The 21,017-nt window shown below is 37.2% G+C and overlaps 3 protein-coding genes across 3 annotated transcripts; 1 reads left to right on the forward strand and 2 right to left on the reverse strand.

Moving 5' to 3' along the window:
• Positions 1-133: 133 nt before the first annotated feature.
• On the forward strand, positions 134-12,361 carry LOC143449500 (ATP-dependent translocase ABCB1-like). Its single transcript, XM_076949730.1, has 25 exons — positions 134-1,677; positions 2,010-2,209; positions 2,463-2,606; positions 2,682-2,786; positions 2,896-3,067; positions 3,429-3,553; positions 4,245-4,458; positions 4,639-4,821; positions 4,931-5,047; positions 5,360-5,572; positions 5,756-5,936; positions 6,246-6,428; positions 6,628-6,843; positions 7,151-7,329; positions 7,552-7,762; positions 8,018-8,167; positions 8,442-8,547; positions 8,785-8,925; positions 9,105-9,261; positions 9,373-9,570; positions 9,827-9,939; positions 10,058-10,151; positions 10,313-10,459; positions 10,601-10,770; positions 10,995-12,361. The coding sequence occupies exons 1-25, from the start codon at positions 1,588-1,590 to the stop codon at positions 11,044-11,046; spliced, it is 3,861 nt and encodes a 1,286-aa protein (XP_076805845.1). The 5' UTR covers positions 134-1,587; the 3' UTR covers positions 11,047-12,361.
• Positions 12,362-12,465: 104 nt separating this feature from the next.
• On the reverse strand, positions 12,466-15,945 carry LOC143449502 (toll-like receptor 7). Its single transcript, XM_076949732.1, has 2 exons — positions 12,772-15,945; positions 12,466-12,694 (listed from the first exon to the last, which is right to left on the reverse strand). The coding sequence occupies exons 1-2, from the start codon at positions 15,753-15,755 to the stop codon at positions 12,466-12,468; spliced, it is 3,213 nt and encodes a 1,070-aa protein (XP_076805847.1). The 5' UTR covers positions 15,756-15,945.
• A 3,375-nt stretch (positions 15,946-19,320) lies between these two features.
• Positions 19,321-20,524, reverse strand: LOC143449673 (putative methyltransferase DDB_G0268948). Its single transcript, XM_076949967.1, has one exon. It carries the CDS (start codon positions 20,457-20,459, stop codon positions 19,572-19,574), a length of 888 nt encoding a protein of 295 aa, XP_076806082.1. The 5' UTR covers positions 20,460-20,524; the 3' UTR covers positions 19,321-19,571.
• Between the last annotated feature and the right edge of the window lie 493 nt (positions 20,525-21,017).

Raw genomic sequence — 21,017 nt, forward strand, 5'->3', positions numbered from 1 at the left:
TATACGTTTTGGTCCTTGGTATCACTTGTCGTGTGTAGCCTACATAGCAAGCCCATAGTCGTATGACAAATAATTATTCGTTGCTGTATTACTTGTGTGAAGTATTACACAACAAATATATTCACCATAACCGTACACCGTACACTGGCGCCTATTGTTACAATATGAGCGAGGACGATTGGTGGTTGATAACTTCTTTTGCTTTTGCTTCGATGATATGAGTTCTCATTTCTCAAACGGCGTGACTATGCTGTTTAGTTGCTTGAATTCTGTCTATTCATATTACTAAATGATAAAGTTCCCATTTTATTTATTATCAGACACAAAGACTTTCACCTAAGCTTACTGAACGTTACATTGCGCAGTCGTAACAAGTGAAAGAGTAAAAGAGTAAAGGGTAAAGGAAAGATTGTAAACATTACAGCAGTATATATATGGCACACCAATTCAAGCGAGGTAATTTATCTGAACGTCATTAAGGAGAATTTAAGTTTGGTCAACAACTGAATTGCAATATCCCAAAATAAAATTTCAGCATTTCCAAAACAACTCATGATTCGTGAGTCGTGACGTAACCGTCACAGCCGAACCAAGTCCGCATGCTTAGACAGTTGATTAATCAGAAAGCTTTTTGCTTGCAAATTCTTTCAACTGAGGAAGCAGATAATTAAGCGACTGAGTGGAAACTGACCTAAAGTCTATTAAGGCTTAAATAAATCTTGAGCAATGTGCTGCTGCTAAATGTTTCTTAGTGTATTTCACTTTACATTAGGTATAAGTCATTACTCAGATAGAACTACCAAACTGATAAATCAAAATCCAGTGTAAAAGGTTCATAGTGTTTGCAATACGACAAATCAGTTACCATACGACCCTTTCCAAATCAGTCACATTTTGCTGAAGAGAAAACCAATACTGTACAAAGCGTCAAAACATAATGGAGAAGAAAGGGATGTATAGGCAATAAATTTACAACGCAGTGATATAAACGTTAAACTAATATTGAAAAATTGCTTTGTAAGGGCAAAATGTCGGAAGTTACTGTTCATAAGCTGAACAAACACTTATGGTTAAGTTATAGTTTTGGTACTTTAATAAGTGTACTTTTTACCTCTGCGCACTGAAACGATTTGTTGAATATATACAGGAAAAGCGTTATTTAAGTGTTGCGTTATAGCGTGAATGACAGTGTAACAGCAGACAGCAATGAACAAGAGACAGAATTCTTGATTAAGAGTTGTAATTCGTGTTAGCTCCAGTGCGAGCGATCACGGGATAGAACTATACTTGGCTCGAGCTACTCCAAACGTGCCGAAATTACTCCAAATCCCTGACCTGCAATACCATCAAAACCTTTATTATAAAAAAGAAACGTCGTACTATGTGCGTTTAAAAGCTTATTACCGGGACAAAACAGCTTTCGAAATCACATGCATTTCTTCAACAGTTGATATTGCAGCAGCTAAAATATGAATTTTTAAACTGCGTTTATAGTTGAGGCTTAGAAAAGTCTTTTTATGTGCGCCACAATAAAAAATCAGACTACCTGTCCTAAGTGAGTAGTATTATATAGATAAAAATTTGGCAATGACTGAAGTTAATGATGATGCAACCACACCGTTGATTGATAAGTCACAGAAAGAAAAACGACAACAAAATATTTCATATTGGAATGTGGTAAGATCTTATGAATATCAAATATTAAACCTTTACTTTGTTGTGAATTTTTTTAAATTACGGTACTGTTATTGCAATACTGGTCTGAAACTGGATACTGGTTTTCCAGTTATGCTTATTCAGTTACTTGTACAATATCGATAAATACCTTTACTTAAGAATAATAAGATGAATAAGTAACTATATGTAACATGTAACCAACTTTATCTGCAAACAAGTAAATAAATAAGGAACCAGGAAATTGGCAACCAGCTTCACGCCGGTATTGCAAAACTACAACTTGTCATTACTTTTTACACACGCAAAAGTATTGATGATGTGCGTCATTGCAGTTCCGGTTCGCTGATCATTTCGACTGGATTTTGTTTGCTACTGGTACCGTGGGAAGCGCTGTGGCCGGATTGGGTCAGCCTTTACTTTTCCTCGTTCTGGGAAAGATCTCAACTTTGCTTTCGACTCACGAACGATACCAATCTTGCGGATTTCAGTATTCCATTTGTTTCAAAGACAACTTGACAAGACTGAATGAAAGGTTTGTGCAATTGAATTTTTGTCTAAAATCTGTTCGCGAAAACGAGCTGATGTATTCCAAGATGGCAACGACAACACAAAATGACTCAAACGAGCAAAAAAGAAAATTCTCCGTTGTTAATGCTTTCTATCTTTTCCTATCCAAAACGAGTTTTTTTAAGTTTTATTTTTATATAAATAAAGGATTAAAGGTCCACATGTAGATGCGTTATTTACCGGCCAAACTTTGTCATGATTACTGATTTGCATTGTAGTCAATGGAACAAAACGTTGGGCCCACAGCTACTGTCGTTTGAAGCGTCCGGTTTTCAAATGGTTTACGCCTTCCTCGTTATAGCAGCAGCGATGTTTGTAGCTGGTTTTGTGCAAATGTTGGCCTGGAGCTTACTCGCAGTCAGGTGAGGAAAAATTCTAAAACTTGAAAACTGTTTTTGTTATTTGGCAAAAAACCTCCTTGATTTGTGACAATGCAGACAAACAAAAATGATTCGCGTGAAGTACTTCCGTTCTATTCTACGGCAAGAGATTAAGTTTCATGACATCACTTCCTCTTCAGAGTTAATCTCTACCCTCGGAAGGTTAGTTTCAATTTACGAATCACTGTTTTAAGTGATGTGCTCATTACTCTAAATATAGGCTCTGGAAGTGCATCTTACATCTCTATTCAGCTTTGATAATTCTTTCCAGAGACATCACTGTTGTAGAAACCACCATTGCTACAAGAACATCCAGGTTCTTGCAACATGCTTTCATGACAATCGCTGGCTTAGTTATAGGTTTTTACTACTCATGGCAACTCGCGCTGTTGGCATTGGCATTTACTCCGGTTATGTTTCTTGCCTTTATGGTCTTATTTAAAGTAAGAGAGATGCCGTTTTAGTTCTATTGAAACTGGAAATATCAGTAATCAATGAAAATACCAGAAACGAAACCATAACGTAATTTTCCAGAGGAAAGTAACAAAATGGTATTTGTAAAAATGGGAAAGGAAATTTACCAAACTCTTGCATGACACTCAACTGCAACTTGTAGGCTGGTCATTTATTTTTTTAAATATAACTTATATGAGTGCTGACAAATGTCCTAGAATTTCAAAGGCTTTGTGAGCTCCTTTTGGGGTATTTTCATTTTGTTATTTTCTTTACCAGTATAATTCGTAGCGTACTGGGTAAAAGGTTTTTTTTAAAGCTTTGTAAGCAATATTTCTGTCGTGTGTTTAGGTTATGGACGGTTTAAAAAAGAAAGAATTGGAAGCGTACGCAAAAGCCGGCGCAGTTGCCGAAGAAGCAATTTCCTCAATAAAAACCGTAGCAGCTTTCGGGTGCCAAGACAGGGAAGTCGAAAGGTGAGCATTGGATTGATGAAACGTGATGGGCTTTTAAAGAAGGTTCACCACTGATAGATTATTTCCGTACATATATACTGTATCATCTGGAAATTCTTTTTTCTTTGGTTGTTATATTTTTGCGTTTGGAGTTCTCGAGGGATGAGATGCTGGAATGGGTCATAAAAATAGTTTCATTTACAGCCCTGGTCTTCTGTACAATGTTTTTATATAGTATGCTGCCGTAATAGATCTAAATACCTCTTGACTCTGACACTAGCTTTACTTCATAGAAGGACTTGTTTAACTCAGAATTAGCAGGTGGCTGAAAACAAAAGCACGATGGCTGAAGAGTAGGTCCGGGTGGACATAGCCCCGCCCCCCATATTTCTAATGGCCTCTCCACCTTTAAAAACCAAAAATGTTACAGTTGGAAGACATATATAAGATATATAATGTTTTAGACTACACTCCACTGTGTTTTATTGGTAGTGATTTTTACTCGCCATTCAGAATATGAAAGAGAAGGTATCTTCTTTCAAATTGTGGAAGCTTGTCGTCCTATAGGTTTAAAATCACTCGAGCATAATCATTTTCTCTGTCATATTCTGAATGGTGAGTAAAAGGCATTACCGTTTTTATACAGTAGGCTATACGCTATTATAAAAACAAATCCTCATGATTAGATTTTGTGTTGAAACTCTTATGGTAGATACGCGGGAAACTTCCAGGACGTCAAAAAAATTGGAATCTATCGCAGTTTAACCGTAGGCGCAGTACTCGGCCTTTCTAGCTTGTCCATGTTCTCTATGTTTGGGTTGTCCATTTGGTTTGGCATGACTTTAGTATTTGAGGGCCAGTTTGCCGTCGGTGATATCATTATCAGCGTATTCAACGTGATTACAGCAGTATACGGAGCCCGTTTAGTAAGTCTGAGTAAGGTATAGTTTCTTATATGCACACATATATTGTAGGCTAACAATAAAGACTGCACGGTGCAAACCCAGGAAATTGAATTAGCTGACAGATGGAATTTCGTCTATATATCTATATAGCTCTTGCATTTTAAGGATTTGCAATGCCCTATTATTGTCAAATATTTGCAGGCGTTCACTGACTTGGAATACATTGTCGAAGCTCATTCAGCAGTTGACCGATTATATGCAATCATTGACCGAATTCCAGTCATCGACGTGTTTTCTGAAACAGGGGAAATACCTGATTACCAAAACATAGAAATCAAATTTGACAATGTCACATTTAGCTTTCCTTCTCGTCCAGATGTTAAAGTAAGGAAAAAGACAAAATAATATTAAACAACTTGAATTCACTTTGAAATAAGAGGCATTAAAAATTCTTCATTTTATATTAAAGTTTTGCATGATTTCTTTCTGATAGGTGTTAAAGGGATTAAAATTTACTGTTGGCAGCCGCAAAAAGCTGGCGCTGGTCGGCCAAATAGGATGTGGTAAAAGCACGGTTGTTCAGCTCATACAAAGGTTTTACGATGTTGAGGTAAAAACAGCTTTTGTTTGTGATTACCTGTATGTCTAAGTTTTAAAAAACTTTCCGTTCAAATTTCATCACACAGTTATGTTGCAAATATTGCTAGATCTATGTTAACAACAACATATGGTTTAGTTTCAGAATGGAGAGTAGTTATAAAAGCTGATATATCATTTTTATTGGTAGTCGATTTCAAAAGTATAAAGAGGATGAAAAAGTTCATTTGTTTGCGAGAAAAAGTCGATTTCCCATTGTATACAGCTGCCTATATATAGGCCTACACTGCATAAACTTATAGTTAAACCACAAAATTTTAAAAAGCATGGAGATGTCAAGATAGGCGGCAAAAACGTCAAGTCGCTTCGCTTAAAGCAGTTGCGACGAATGATCGGATTCGTGCCCCAAGAACCGGTATTTTTCGCCACAACAATTGCTGACAACATCCGCTGGGGTCGAGATGACATCACTGATGACGAAATATACGAAGCAGCCAAACAAGCGAATACCTTTAACTTTATCATGAAGTTGCCTGAGGTACATACAACTCCTTTACAAACATACCGCTCGCATAATCACAATATTCAAAAAAGCCATCAAGCAAAATGTTTTAACAAACTCATATTTTTGTTGTACTTACTGTAATCTTCTTTTCACTTTCATTTCTACACATACACACACACAAATCAGAGAATTTTTACATTTTAACTCTTGTTTTAGAAATTTGACACCTTACTAGAAGAAAATGGAGATCAACTGAGTGCTGGACAGAAACAAAGAATCGCCATCGCGCGAGCAATTGTTCGAAATCCGAAGATTTTACTTGTCGATGAGGCGACTTCCTCTTTGAACATTTACAACGAAGCAGAAATACAGAAAGCCCTAGATAAAGCCTCTGTTGGTAAGAAAACATTAAAATGTACAATTGTGTTTAATTTTTCCTCCTACTGCCACAAAGCCGTTTACAAAAGTCTCTACGATATTTATGATAGAAAAAAGATTATGTTTGTACATGAAAACTTAAATCAAACAGAATACAAACATTTGAAACAATTAGCACAAATACCGGCTTAAGTTTAAGATGCAGTTTTTATCTCTTGTGCGCAAAACGAAGTCCCTATGCAATTTCGATAAACAAAATCATTGTTCTACTGTATAGTCAGTAGCCTAAAATTATTCAATAATTAAGTTGTTTATGCAAAAACATCAGGCCGTACCACTATAGTGGCTACGCATCGTCTCTCCACGATACGTGATGCAGACAAGATCGTCGTCATCGCAGGCGGAAGGGTAAAAGAGCAAGGAACACACGAAGATCTTCTGCAAATTCCAGACGGCTTCTATAAGAAACTTGTCCAAGTGCAGGCAGGACACCAAGCTGACCGGAGTAAAGGTAACGAAGATTTACTTTAAAACACTGGAGGTCGACATGTGACATACTGCATAGTTACGAATATGACAACGTGTAAACGTACAGATTTAGGAAGCGTGTTTCTCAAAAATGTGACATGTCAGGGTCAGTAACGAAACCGCAAACTATTTTATAACATTTAACTAATTGGTAATAATAACTCTCCCTATTACTTACAAAGCCGAAAGATTCCAGTTGGACTTGCATGACACGTACTCGCCTGATGATGAGCAGCAGACATTAACTGAGCATTACAGACAAAGCAGCAAGGGCACAACAGTACGAGATGAGCTGCAAGACAAAAGAGAAGAACCTGACGGTGACAAAGATGAACTTCCAACGTTCAGCTTCCGGCGTTTTCTTCGAATGAACAAACAAGAATGGCCATACTTATTAGGTAAACTTACCGGTACTGGTGCTTGCTGTATTGGCTATAGCTTGGAAGTAGTGTAATTAACATGAACAAGCAAACAAGGAAGCAAGAATTTGATACATGGCGTCAAGTTTAGTTAAGCGCACAATTTTGGCATTTTCAGGAAAAACCAAAGGTTTAATAGCAAGTCTTGTGCGTATATTGTCAGTCAGCTGTTCGCAAATCACAGAAATTATTCTTGTCAAAAAAAGAAATCGGTATTTTGCCCATGTTTTCATATCTTTATGATTTCCAAAATATAAATTGGTTTATTTTTTTATTTATTTATAAGGTGGATGTATCTTTGCATTCATTGCTGGTGCCATAGATCCTCTGCAGACAGTGTTGTGGTCTTTTATCTTTCAACTTACAGCGATAGCAAAAATAAACGAACAGGAATTGGATGCCTCCTTTATCGGACTCTCTTATTTTATTTTTGGTCTTGTCTGCTTTCTTGCTTTGCTTGCAGAGGTACAGTACAACGTAAACATGATCACACAAACCTGAAGTTTGTTTTTCATGAACACTATAGCGTTATAACTTTTGACTTAGTTGAGCGTACTATCGTTGTTTTATAAAACTCAAACGAAACTTTTTACAGAAGACTACTAATAGACTTGGTTTCAGTGGGATAAAAGCTAGTATTGAAAGTGTGTCCACGACAAAAAAAAATTAGGACGAAAAATTTTGCAGGGTGCCTGCTTTGGAAAATCTGGAATGGAACTGGTAGCGCGCATGCGCGTACTTACATTTCGCGCCATCTTGCGGCAGGAGATGAATTTTTTCGACAAAGACGCCCACAGCACAGAAACATTGTGCAGACGTTTGGAAGTAGATGGGGCGCGTGTGCATGGTTGTACTGGAGCAAGGCTGGGATTCATTCTGAGTAATTTAGCAACCTTATGTGAGTCTATGTTGACCTGCAATCTGCTCTCAGCGAAACGTTTTAAATATCTTCATTGGAGTCCCAGTATAACCACTGTGGTCGCTTCAGGCAAGTTAAAAGCCACCATGAAGTTGGCGAAAAAATATGTCCTTCATTATTTTTATGAACTGTGTTGCCATGGATTATTCGGTTAAATAACGTCGGTTTCACCACTGAGTTTGAGCCTGTTTGACAGGTTTTCGTTTTTGATTTCAGCATTGTTGTATTTTTAAGTGTCTTGGATTGTGATTTCCTTCGCATACGGATGGCAACTTTCACTTCTTACAACCGGACTCTTCCCTATCCTCGTCTTAGCGGAGTATTTTTCGACAAAAGTTATCACCAGAGCTTCTATTTTAGAAACCATTGAGTTTGACAAAGCAGGTGCAGAAAAATCTTGAATCATTACCCAATGGAACTTTAAATATATTTAAGCAGTAATTACTTTATCACTAAAATCTTTTAACAATTGTTTGCTTAATATATTCCGTTGATTAGTTATGTTTTTTACATTTAGTTTGTATTTATTTCTTTGCAATAACTTCCATACGTGAAAATATTGACAAAAACGTTTCAACGGTGTTGGATGTACGAAGTGGACTCGTTTGAATATAAATTGTATACAAGTAACATTTGTTTTTCATTGATACAAATTCAGGGCACTTGGCATCTGAAGCAATATCTAACATCCGCACAGTGGCGGCATTGTCAAACGAAGAAAATGTTGTGGAGTTATATCAAACAAAACTCAATGAGGCTGGAAGGTAAGTGATCAAATATACGCTGATAACAATTAAACTTTGTTGTTATTTTGCTGCATACCGGAATAACACGGTTCAGCCACCATCAGTAATTAAACGGTTACCGTTTTGCGGCGTTTTTGTATTTAACATCAGAGACATTTATAGTTTGCGTTTTTAAGTAGAACAGTTCAAGTCTTGAAATATATTCTGTATTTTGAATTGAAACAAAGTGCAAGCTAAACTTATTACTTTGAACAGGAACAGTTTGAAGAAATCAATCGTTATTGGTGCCAGCTATGGCTTCAGCCAGGCTGCTGGCCTGTTCGTGTTTGCGGCCGTATTTGCGTTGGCGATTTTACTCCTTAAAAATGGACAATTAGAATTTAATAAGGTTTTCTTGTAAGTGAAGTGTAAGTTATTTTGTGTAAAAAAATACAAAATCTCAAAGCTATTCTGTCTGAATGACTTTCTTACAAGTGGAAGTTTACTGCTTTGAAAACGATTAATCCATTATTTGAAAATTAATCCCAAAAAAAGCAAAATAAAGAAACATTTATCATCGCATTGTGATGTCACAGAGTAATGTTCTCTCTCATATTCGGATACACGTTGATTGGACAAATTCCTTCTTTCATTCCTGATTATGCGGAAGCAAGATTGTCAGCAACCAGGCTCTTGGCTTTGCTTGATCGTGTTCCATCGATTGATGCATACAGCCCAGAAGGAAAATCGCCGGTGAGTCTATGTGAGTTGAATTTAAAACCTGTCGCAGTACCGTTAGCCTAATGGTGGTCACGAGCTAAGCATGTTTTTGTTTTATGCTGAGATTTCTTCCTTTCGACCCAGGAACACTGTAGAGGCGAAATTATTTTCAAGTCGGTTTCCTTTCGGTATCCATGCCAACCCAGCGCGATTGTGCTAAGAGAAATTAACATCTGTGTGAAACCTGGACAGACTTTGGCGCTGGTTGGGGAATCGGGATGTGAAAAGACCGCCATAGCTGACCTGATTGAAAGGTTTTACGATCCCGAAAAGGGCCAAGTGGTAAATACACATCAACTTAAACAATATATCTATCCAATATTCAAAATGTTCCTCAACTTAATAAAGCTTTATCCAACGAGTTTCAGTAGAAACAGTTTCAAGCCTTATAGGTACATGATAATCATACAAGGTATGTCATAGGGACAAATTCACAAGGTATAGGTTATACAAAACACCGGTAATCGGAATAACAACAGAATTTAAAAAAAAACAACCCATTAAAAGGTTAGTTTAATTCTCTCTATATTGGTCCCAGCTTCTTGACGGGATTGACATCAAGCAACTCAACGTGTCATGGCTTCGGATGCAACTGAGCTTCGTGTCACAGGAGCCTGAGTTCTTTGATAGGAGCATAAGAGAAAATATTCTGTAACTAAAACAATTGAAATTTACCTTTTTTGTATTAAGCATTTCAGAAATTTCTTCATGATACTAAGCTTTAAAGGTATTTAAAACGATGTTTAAGCTAACGCTTGTTTCTGGATAGCTTTGGGGAGTCGGAAGCGCAGGCAACAGATGGACAATTAGAAGAAGTATCGAGAAAGTCAAATGTTAATCAATTTGTTTCTGCTTTACCAGAAGTAGGTTGAGCTGCATGGCACTCTCGATTGCTAGTCAATATATATTTAAGAATTAAAGGCATGTGGATTATATTATGATTGTCATGTGCATTGTGCAGTAATTCTAATTGAAACTATAGGACGCAACGGTTTAGTGCATTTATTCGATTGTCACATTTCAGAATTTGCAAACAAATTTTGGTCAAAAAGGAGAAAAATTTTCTGAAGGACAGAAACAGAGAATTGCAATTGCACGCGCTCTTATACGAAATTCGAAAATTCTTCTCCTGGATGAAGCGGCATCCGCCGTCGACAGCGAAAACGAAAAGGTTTGGTGGCAAATACTTTTTTTTTCACAAGAATTTCTTTTCATTCGTCGTCCTTTTGTTTTATTCATCTCACTTCAGTCATACTATACGCTACATTTCGTATTAAATTAAAGGTGGATTTGATTCCTCACAAATTTTTAGGCAGTCCAAGAAGCGCTGGATGCAGCTAGATCAGGAAGAACAAGCATCGTCATTGCTCGTAGATTGGCCACGTTGAAAAACGCCGATCAGATCGTGGTGATCGATTCCGGATCGATTGTGGAAGCCGGTACTCATAAGGAGCTGATTGAAAATAAGGGGCAATATTACAGGTTACTACATCTACGTTGTTTCATGCTTTGCGATTGATTACATTGTGTTTTTATAATGATAAAATTGGTAATTCTGTATAAGCTATATACTTATCCATAAATAAGCAAATTGTGTAGTTTAACATTTTGACCGTAACTAATTCGAATCTAGCAAGAAAATTCTTCAACAAGATATGTTAAAAGCTAAACAAGCGAATACTTCTCTTGTCTTTGTTTTTCCCCAGCCTCGTAAGCTCTCAATTTTTCGTCGATGGCAAAACGACGACGCATTCATAGAAATGTTGATTTTTCCTGAGCATTTTCATATCGTTTCAAGATTTCCTCTGTCTTCAGCATCATGAGAACCATTGGGTTTGTGTCAAGTTTCAGCTTGCCTCTGCCAATCCAAAGTGCTAGAGATGTCACGGCTATGCAGTGTAATTTTGCATGTTTAATGGTCTTTTTGTTATCGGTTATAACGGGTTAATTATCATAAAACAATATTAAGCACCATAATATTTGGGTGTGATACGTACTGGTAGGGCTATACCTCTATATATTTTCGTTCAAAACTGTCAGGTCCGACAAAGCAAAAAATAAGATTAATACATCAGTGTTAAACAACAATCATTGATAAACGAATGAATGCAGGTTATTATTAGATATTTTTATTTTATCACTTGTTGTAGTGAACATAGAAAAGATATAGCTTGTGACTCTTTGCACTCTTACAGTATACACGGACCAGATAAGCGTTCAATGAAAGAATTCCAAAACTATTAAAAACTTCATTGAAACACGACCAGAAGTTGGTTTCCTGAACAGAACAGGGTAAGCAAAAAATTCCTAAAACAAGGGTAACCTTCCATGCAAGTGAGATAGGCATGAAAATTATTCCACAACTTGCGAACAACCGATCAATCTCCTTCCCGGTATAGGCTGGTATTCACAACCTAACCCCACTAATAACGTCCAAATAGGCTTATTATGGAGTTTTGGGATGAAACACGATAAAAATATGTTATAAAATTGACGTAATGTGCTAAAATAAGGCATCAAAAGACCAGGCGTATACTCGTTTACTTCTTAATAACAGTTTCCACAGCGGTACTGGCGGGTTGCTTAATAACAAAGCATGCTGATCAGTGGTCGTATGAAGAAAAACAAGAACGATCCCAACTTCAAGGGCATTAATGGTGTAACTTCAAATACAAAAATAAAATTCATCATCATGAATTTTCATATTTTTTCTGCGTGTTTTTATTTTACGCGAAATGTCAGAAATGCGGTTTCAAACTTCCGTAGCTTAGATACAGTTTGAGCATAAGCACAGGTGCATATGTTATTGTTAGCAATTATGTCAGTTTCAACAATGGTATGCTTGTGGCTGTTTCGTCACTGAATTTTTGCAATCAGCGACTGAGTGTTAAACATGTTTTTATTTATAGCTTTGTCGTTTACTTTCTTTCACGGTTGAATTGCTTCCAATGATTTTCCAGTTATGTATTTTTAACTTTTGTTGCGGTACGTAATTGATATTTTGATCACTGTACAGTGCATGCAAAAATACTTCTATAAAAAAATATGTAAAAATACATAACATTTTAATGCGTCTGTTTGCATGACGTCTAGCTGAGTCTTAGGTACATTATATAATCACTGAAAACAAAAAATGTAGAAAAACTAACACGTAAAAGTAAACATAAACGCTACGCGTTAATCATCCAATATTGTGCTGCTCGCAAAAGCAGTTCTAAGAGTTTCAAAGAACATCGCTTCGTCATCGTTTGTTTGATTAAATCTCAGGAAATTGTAATATTTTCTGTTGAAAGTTCTTTGAATTAATTCTGGAACGCGAGCTGCTTCTTCACCATGCCACTCCACTAATATCAGTTGATTTTTTCCCGCTGAATATTGAAGTTCTTGAAGCGCCGTCAATATAAATCTGCCAAAATATCGACAAGTTATCAAGGCTAATATCAAGTTTTTCTAGATATTGCAAGAAGTCTTAATAATAGTTACCGGCAAACTGGAGTTTTGCAAAAGTTGCCAGAAAATATCATTATGGTTTTGCGGCTGCTTGTTACAAGTTGAAGAAGATTTTCAGTAGAAGAAGAACCGACGCCGATGTCACGACCGGCTAAGAGAAGTTCAACGGAAGGATTTCCGTTTATCATCCCAGGTACCAGTTTATTATCCACCCAATCACCCAGTTCATTATTGTTGTGGTCAAAGAACACGAAAGCTCTCTGGTAATTACGGGTTTGCTTTCTTGAAAAAGCATCGTCTGGTTTCAATGATTGAACTCTGAAATATTCATTAACTTTTCGAAATATTAATCTCTTGAACCATTTGCTATAACCAATAGTACCGCAAAATAAGAACATCACAAAGAATATGGTAAATGCAAGCATTTGGGCGAAATGCTTTTCCAAATCACACGACGTATTAAAACCATAGCGAGACACCGGACGTCCACGCAAATTCAACGGCGAATGGCAAGCCACACAACCGCCAAAATATTCATCAATGTCCGTTGTGCATTCGGGAAGAAATCCAGGAAGTTCAGTGCTGTTACTTTCATCAGAAATATACCAGAGGTAAAATTTGTCCCATATGTAACAGGAACAGTCGAGTTCATTCCACCTTATGTCCAAATACGAAAGTGACTTCAACATGCTTTCGTTGAGAATACTTGGATCAAGTCGCGATATGTAATTGAAACTGAGATCAAGCTTCGTTAGTCGCAGACGAGAAAAGAATCCAGTTTGAATGAAGTTGATTTTATTGTTTGAAATCGCGAAAACCCTCAAATGAGAGAGAAACGAAATGTTCCCTTTCAATTCAATGATGTTATTAAAATTTAAGTTTAATGCACTCAAGTTCATCAAGCTATGCAAAGCGGTGGATGGAAATTGGACCAGGTTATTGAAACTCAGGTCTAAACTGTCAAGATGATGTAAGCCGGAAAACCATATGTTGGGGATCGGTGAGCACAACTTGCAGTAGCTGAGATCAAGTCTTTTAACGTCCGGGAAAATGCTTAAATATGCCTCTTGTCCAACGTGGACTCGGTACCGCAGAGGATTTTGGGCAATGCTAAGGCTAGTCACAGATCTCACGAAACATTTCTCATCATCAAGCCAGTTTGCTAGTTCTGATTGAAGAACCGGAATTTTCCATCTTAAAGCAACCTTGCTGGAAACGTTGAAATGACATAAAAACGATAAATTGGCCAACTGAACAAACTCTCCTACTAAGCGTATTTCCTTTAAGTTGGAAAAAGTGCTAAAAGTGAAAGAATCCACCCGTACAAGAGGATTATTAGACAAGTCGATTGCGGACAAATGTTTGAGGTGTCTCAGGTCGCTTTCCCTTATTACTCTTATACGATTATAAGACAAATCCAGCATTTTAGTTCTTGCTAACAACGGCTCTGGCTCCGCGAAAAAGGTCACAATTCGGTTATTTGACAAATCTAGAACATTGCTATCGCCGCTCCGTAAGCCAAATGCATTCTTAGCTGAATTAATCTGCTTTGTCCTGTACTGTTGAATTTTCATAGAGTTTGGTGAATGCAGCAACTGGTAGCCAAAGACACGTCCTTGCTTTGCGCTTCTAATACCGTTAACTGTGTTTCTATCGAAAGTCAAGGTATTATGGGAAGCTCGAAAGGAGCTAAGATGACGTAATCCAGACCACGCATCGAATGATATATGATGAACATTGCAGTAGGAAATGTCGATCGTTGACAGTTGAGATAAATTTGATAAACTTGCGAAGGATTGACTGTCAATTTTATGAAATTGTAAAGAGAACGCGCTGTGACCAGTCACAGGAATGTTTGCAGTCCCAAGGAAGAGCTCTTCCAGTGAAAGTAAAGTAGAAAATACCTCTCCTAAGCGTAGCAGGTCGACTGATATTATGGAAGGAATGTTAGCAACGTTAAACGATAAATCCAGGCTTCGAAGATTTATCAAATTGGTCAGAAACTTTGGTTCAATTATTGCTTTCGTTAGACTATTGTAAGAAATGTCCAAAATTTCAAGGTTGTGGTTATGGCTAAAAACGTTTTTTGGAAGAAACAAGATCAAGTTGCCAGAGAGATTTAAACTCTGCAAATAAGTAAGCGGATCAAACACGCCGTCCTCTACAACAAGGCGTCTTGTGCTTGCCATAGACCCCATATAAGGCGCCTCAATCTTTTGCAGTTTCGTTGCGTTTGCAAAATCGTCTTTTCGTAATCGGGATACAGGGTTAAACCCAAAGGAAAAATCCTTGAGTTCGTGGCTAAGCAGTGCCCTGGGTATTTCGTTCCAGCTGTTCATCTCTAACAGCAAGTTCTTTAATGCGGCAGATGGTCGTTGCGTTATCGTGAAGTTCCTAACGCACCTGTGTGCGTTGACCAAAATCAGGCAATTTCCAACGGCACGCAAGGTCTCCAGTTTGTGCATGTGCTGAAGCTGTAACGACACGTCATTAAGATCGGTCCAACTAATGTCCATGGCGAGTATGGATGGCGGCAGTTGCTGTGGAAACTCGCGTAAATAATTTCCGGCAACATTCAACACTGTCAAGTTCGTGAGGTGACGTAGTGCTCCTGGCTCGATGTAAAAGTCACCGACGCAAAACGGATGTGACGAAGATGAGCCAAGTGCGTCGCAATTCCCTGCCAGATTCAGAAAAGTCAATTTTGAGTAACGAAGAAAGTCTTTGGCTGAAATCCATCTTAGCAGGTTATAGGATAGATCGAGCACCTCAACATCTCTTGCCAGCATTTGAGGGACCGATGTTAACCCTTTCTCGAAGCAATTTACAACAAAATAATCCCGATCGAGCAAGCTCCTTCCGCTGAAAGTCTCCAGGTAATTTGAAAACGAAGAAACCAGGTCGGACACACTTCCTCCGCGAATTCGTGGACCAGTCTCGCAAGGATCAAACTGATTCTTTGTCGAGCAGCAAGTGATAAAGACGCCGGTAAACACAAACGCGATTAAGCAGCGCATTGCTTTGCTGTCCTGTAGTCTATGATAATTTTGCTATTATGCAGTTACATTATACTACACCTATAGTTTTCAGTTGTCTACAACTATAAATACGTCGACGAATTATTTATGTCTCCGCGTGCTTCGCTGGGGCATTTTATCTATTAAACGCAAAGTTGGAAACTTTTGTCGGCAAAAATCTATTTCTCATATTTCATCTTTTCTGCCGTACGAGCAATGTATTCTCACGTAAAGTGTTAGAGTTAGACTTTACAGCTTTTCTTAACTTTTTGGCAATGTCGTGAGACGTGAGAAAAAATAATCCTGACTGTAAATTAAGCGGCGATTAATGACGCAATAGTATCGACTTCGTCTTGTTTATTCTTCCTCGGACTATATTTGGAAAATGAGCAACACAAATGCGACATGCACCGAAAAGAATACAGTGTAAGCTAATTGATTTGTCTTGCTTACGTAATGGACATATATAGCCTTAGTTATACAATTCCTGATACATGAGCTCGCTTATTCAGGCTCATTACTTTTGACATGTTGCTAATTGACCGATAATTTTTTACAACCATTCCTGTCGGCCATATGTTGCGCAATACCACATATGCGCGTTATACAGGGACCGGATAAGTGTCGATAGAAAATTTACGAGACTATACAACAGTAGACGAAACTCCACGAGCGTATAAAGTTTTAACAAAATCAATTAACAGCGTAAAAGCTGCAGTTTTCCGCTGCCGGAACGTGTTTCTACACAGTTTGTAAGTACAATGTAGTAAGTTATTTTAAGTGCTCAACAGAATCTAAATCACTTCGTAATGCCTGAGCAGATGGCTGTGGTGCATTCGGTCAATGTATTTGTTACGATAAAATTAGGGTAACACCAGGTTCGATATCACTACAACAACGACTCGTGACGCCACAGAGTTTATAAACAATATAATAAAAAAAAGGTAAAACACAATAATAAACACAACAAGTTTTTTTGAAACTTTGTATTTAATCGACTTTGCACATAATTCAATTTAAGTGAGAATTAATGGGTTTCCAACTAGCTTATAACAGCTAAAAGGTTAATTCGTACCAAACATGTCATTCTTATGCGGCTTTATATACCAAATCAAACTAATGCACGTTTTACACAGTGGCTACGTGATTCTTTAAACCGGAAAATTGCTAAATGTAGCTGACGGCGAGTAAGTTTACGGTATGAAAAAGTGAGAAGGGTATGTTTGTTGGTCGCTATGGGAACAAACTGACCGAAATTTGATCATTTCGCTAATTTTTTCCTCCAACAGATGCAAGGATAATGAACATCTCTAATTCCACGACAAACTCTGTCTCGCTCTTCAAGTTCCAAATCGTTTTCACTTTCCGCTCTATTGCGCTCAACAGCTCATCTTCACTTGGTTCTTGATTGAAATCGCCAAATATCTTTACCAATTCCTTTTCTCTTTTTTGTAGATTTTTATAGGCAAGTGCAGAATGCAAGAATCCGCAAACTTCTTTCAAAGATACCTGGTGTCTTATGGGAAACCTTCCATCATGCTGCTTCAACGCAAAAGGAATTCTATTAAAGATATCTTCATAACCGCCAAGACATTCTCCGAAGATCCAATCTCGTTGCAAAATCCCTTGAAGTTCAAGGTCGTACAATTGCAAAAATATTTTGGCTGTTTCGCGGGATAATAACTGGTCATGAGCATTAAGAGGATAGATTTTCTGACAAGAATACAAAAACAGTGCAAGGCATCCATGCGGTTTTAATATGCGAGATACTTCACCAAAAAATGCCTCTAAATCGAACCAATGCACTGACGTCCCACAAGTTACCAAATCCACGCTGTTGTCATCAAACGGTAAATTCTCTGCTTTCCCAACCAAGTATTTGATGTGACTGAATTTGTTTTGTTTTCGTGCAAACTCTATTTGGTCCTCGCTGGCATCCACTCCAACAATATTCTTGAAATAAGGAGCAAACATGTTGGTAGATTGAGCACTCCCGCATCCAACGTCAACCATTAAGTCAAAGGTCGAAGATAAATCACTGTCCGGTTTATGACTTCGTAAGTACTTTATGATGTTTTCCATCACTTTGTCTGGATATGTTGGTCTATATTTCCTATAGAGATCAGCTATATCTCTGCCTTTATAAAGTTCATCCATTGCGACTCCTTACAAATAAATTCAAGTTCAAAAATAACCTTAATCAAATTAAAATATTATATTAACATTACGCTACATAACATAATTATTTTGTTACAATGGGTTTGCGTAAATGCTTCAAACTTTTAATGATGTCCAAGTCTTGCATTGTAATCAAGGCTTTCACTAAAATGGTGCAATCGAAGCTAACTTTCACAGCTTCTTGTTAACCTAAGATAAAGGTTATAACATAGTAACCGAAGCCTAACCTGGATCAACCGTCTAATCTAAACCTAACTCCAATAAAAGGTTAAATAGCTAAAATTAAATTTTTGCTTATATCCATCCTTCTTACCTAACCGCCATCTTTAACAACGAGGTGCGTGACCTACTTACAATGAAATAGTCACTTCGTATAATGGAACGTTTGCCTATATCCATCCTCTCAACCAAAAGCGCATTCGGTTCAGCAGACACCTCTTCAGCGCGTTTTTATACAAACAGTGAAAGATACAAACTCGTAACGAAGAGTAAAATCGGACTTAAAACTACCAAAACAAACAAAACCAAATCCATTCAAATAATTGTAAGTCGACTGAGTAAAAAGATATAATGATTTTATTTTCTTTAACAAAATGTAATTAAACTGTGGCTGTCGATGCGAATAGCGTTGGCGGAAACAGTGTAAAATAGTATTAAATTTCACAGTATTGACATTTCACGTATTAAACAGTGAAAAAGATAAAAATTTTAATGTGGCTTAATCTGTAAGACCCATTATACGTATTTTTGTTTGTGTGGATTCCGCGAGTCTCTGATGTTCTGAAAATGGCTATTTTTGGGGATTCGCACACTCGGCTATCATTTTCAAACTTATTTTCAAAATACAGCCATATACTTATACAAATATCAGAACTTCAGACCAAATAACTCCAATACAACAAGGACGTATACACTATACACAGTGTTTTTTGAGATTTTGCCCTTTTCTCTGTTGGTTGGTGAAACGCATGAATTCTTGCGTGACCTGAACACAGTTTGGCAAAGTTTACAGAAACAATAAATTTAACAAAGTTTTGGCCAACTGAGATCAAGCCAAATTCGTTTAGCTGACATAAGTCGTTCAACCAAAGAATAGACTTAGTTAAGGAATTAAACTACAAACATGTCTTTAGACCTACTTAGGCGAAACAGCTGATCGGAAAACATCAAAAACTGACTCTGCTTATCATCTTTAGGTCAAATTAAACTTGTCTTGCGGCCTATTAAATACAAAACTTCTACACCAAGCATAACTCAGCGACATCTACTAACTAACTGCACTCTTTGTTCTACAAGCATAATGTACTTATGCCGCTGTCTACGCGTATGAGTCAATATGTTGCTTCCTGAACTAATTTAAGCTTGGGGTTTACTCTTTTTAACATCTGATATTCGTGCAGTTGCAAATTTCCACCTACTGTTTAACGAAACAACAGATTGGTTGGTGGGGAACAAAAAATGTCACCACTACAAGCAATTATGCTTCGTTACCAATCACATACAACAAAGTGATAAAATAAATGCCGTAAAATTTAGCGAACAAAATGTACATCGTTATTCTTGCAAATGCAATCAATGACTTGTAAGTCGATTAAAAATTGTATCATAACCATGTTATCATTTACGACCTAAACATGACTAAAGACTGGACATGGATGCCATAATAAGGAAGATTTCCAGCTCCATACAAAATTTTGTTTGTTTGTCTTGATTCCAGATATTTTTCACTTTCCTCTCAATCGCCTTCAACAAATCAAATTCACCTTGGTCGTTGGGAACGCCATTGCCGAAGATTTTCTCCAACTCTTTTCTTCTTTTTATAAGATTTCGATGTCCAATAGCAGAGTGAATTAAACCACAAATCTCTTCAAAAGACATTGAATGCAGAACTGAAACTGTTTCTTCACGTTGCTTGGATGGAAATGGAATTTGTTTAAAGATGTCTTTGTAACCATTCCAACATTCTTTCAGGATCCATTCTCCTCGTGGGTTACCCCGAAGTTCAAGTTCACATAGAAGCCAGGTTATATCAGTTGTAGCTTTGGATGAGGCCTCATCATAGGCATACAGTGGATAAAGTTTTGTACAGTTATAAGTGAAAAGGGTTAGACATCCATTCGGTTTTAATATGCGAGATACTTCATCAAAAAATTCTTTCAAATCGAACCAATGCACTGACGCCCCACAAGTCACCAAGTCCACGCTGTTGTCATCAAACGGTAAACTCTCTGCTTTCCCAACCAAGTATTTGATGTGATTGAATTTGTTTTGTTTTCGTGCAAACTCTATTTGGTCCTCGCTGGCATCCACTCCGACAATATTCTTGAAATAAGGAGCAAACATGTTGGTAGATTGAGCACTCCCGCATCCAACGTCAACCATTAAGTCAAAGGTCGAAGACAAATCACTGTCCGGTCTATGACTTCGTAAGTACTTTATGATGTTTTCCATCACTTTGTCTGGATATGTTGGTCTATATTTCTGATAGAGATCGGCTATATCTCTGCCTTTATAAAGTTCATCCATTGCGACTCCTTACAAATAAATTCAAGTTCAAAAATAACCTTAATCAAATTAAAATATTATATTAACACTACGCTACAGAACATAATTATTTTGTTACAATGGTTTTGCGTAAATGTTTAAAATTTTTAATGATGTCCAAGTCTTGCATTATAATCAAGGCTTTCACTAAAATCGTTCGTTCGAAGCTAACTTTCACAGCTTCTTGTTAACCTAAGTTAAATGTTATAACATAGTAACCGAAGCCTAACCTGGATCCACCGTCTAATTTAAACCTAACTTCAATAAAACCTTAAATAGCTAAAATTAAATTTTTGCTTATATCCATCCTCCTTACCTAACCACTTATTTTTAACAACGAGCTGTGTGACCTACTTACGGTGAAATAGTCACTTCGTATAAAGGAACGTTTGCTTATATCCATCCTCTCAACCAAAAGCGCATTCGGTTCAGCAGACACCTCTTCAGCGCGTTTTTATACAAACACGTAACGAAGAGTAAAATCGGACTTAAAACTACCAAAACAAACAAAACCAAATCCATTCAAATACTTGTCAGTCG

This window comes from Clavelina lepadiformis, chromosome 3, assembly GCF_947623445.1.
Source record: "Clavelina lepadiformis chromosome 3, kaClaLepa1.1, whole genome shotgun sequence".
Taxonomy (NCBI): domain Eukaryota; kingdom Metazoa; phylum Chordata; class Ascidiacea; order Aplousobranchia; family Clavelinidae; genus Clavelina; species Clavelina lepadiformis.

What these genes read in the sequence shown, in the direction of transcription:
- LOC143449502 (XM_076949732.1), bottom strand. Translation starts at nt 15,755, where the DNA reads ATGCGCTGCTTAATCGCGTTTGTGTTTACCGGCGTCTTTATCACTTGC. An exon ending in TGCAAAACTCCAGTTTGCCG is followed by an intron (nt 12,695 to 12,771) that starts GTAACTATTATT and finishes ATATTTTGGCAG; the next exon opens with ATTTATATTGACGGCGCTTC.
- LOC143449500 (XM_076949730.1), top strand. Translation starts at nt 1,588, where the DNA reads ATGACTGAAGTTAATGATGATGCAACCACACCGTTGATTGATAAGTCA. An exon ending in ATATTTCATATTGGAATGTG is followed by an intron (nt 1,678 to 2,009) that starts GTAAGATCTTAT and finishes GCGTCATTGCAG; the next exon opens with TTCCGGTTCGCTGATCATTT. An exon ending in TTCTTGCTTTGCTTGCAGAG is followed by an intron (nt 7,330 to 7,551) that starts GTACAGTACAAC and finishes AAAATTTTGCAG; the next exon opens with GGTGCCTGCTTTGGAAAATC.
- LOC143449673 (XM_076949967.1), bottom strand. Translation starts at nt 20,459, where the DNA reads ATGGATGAACTTTATAAAGGCAGAGATATAGCCGATCTCTATCAGAAA.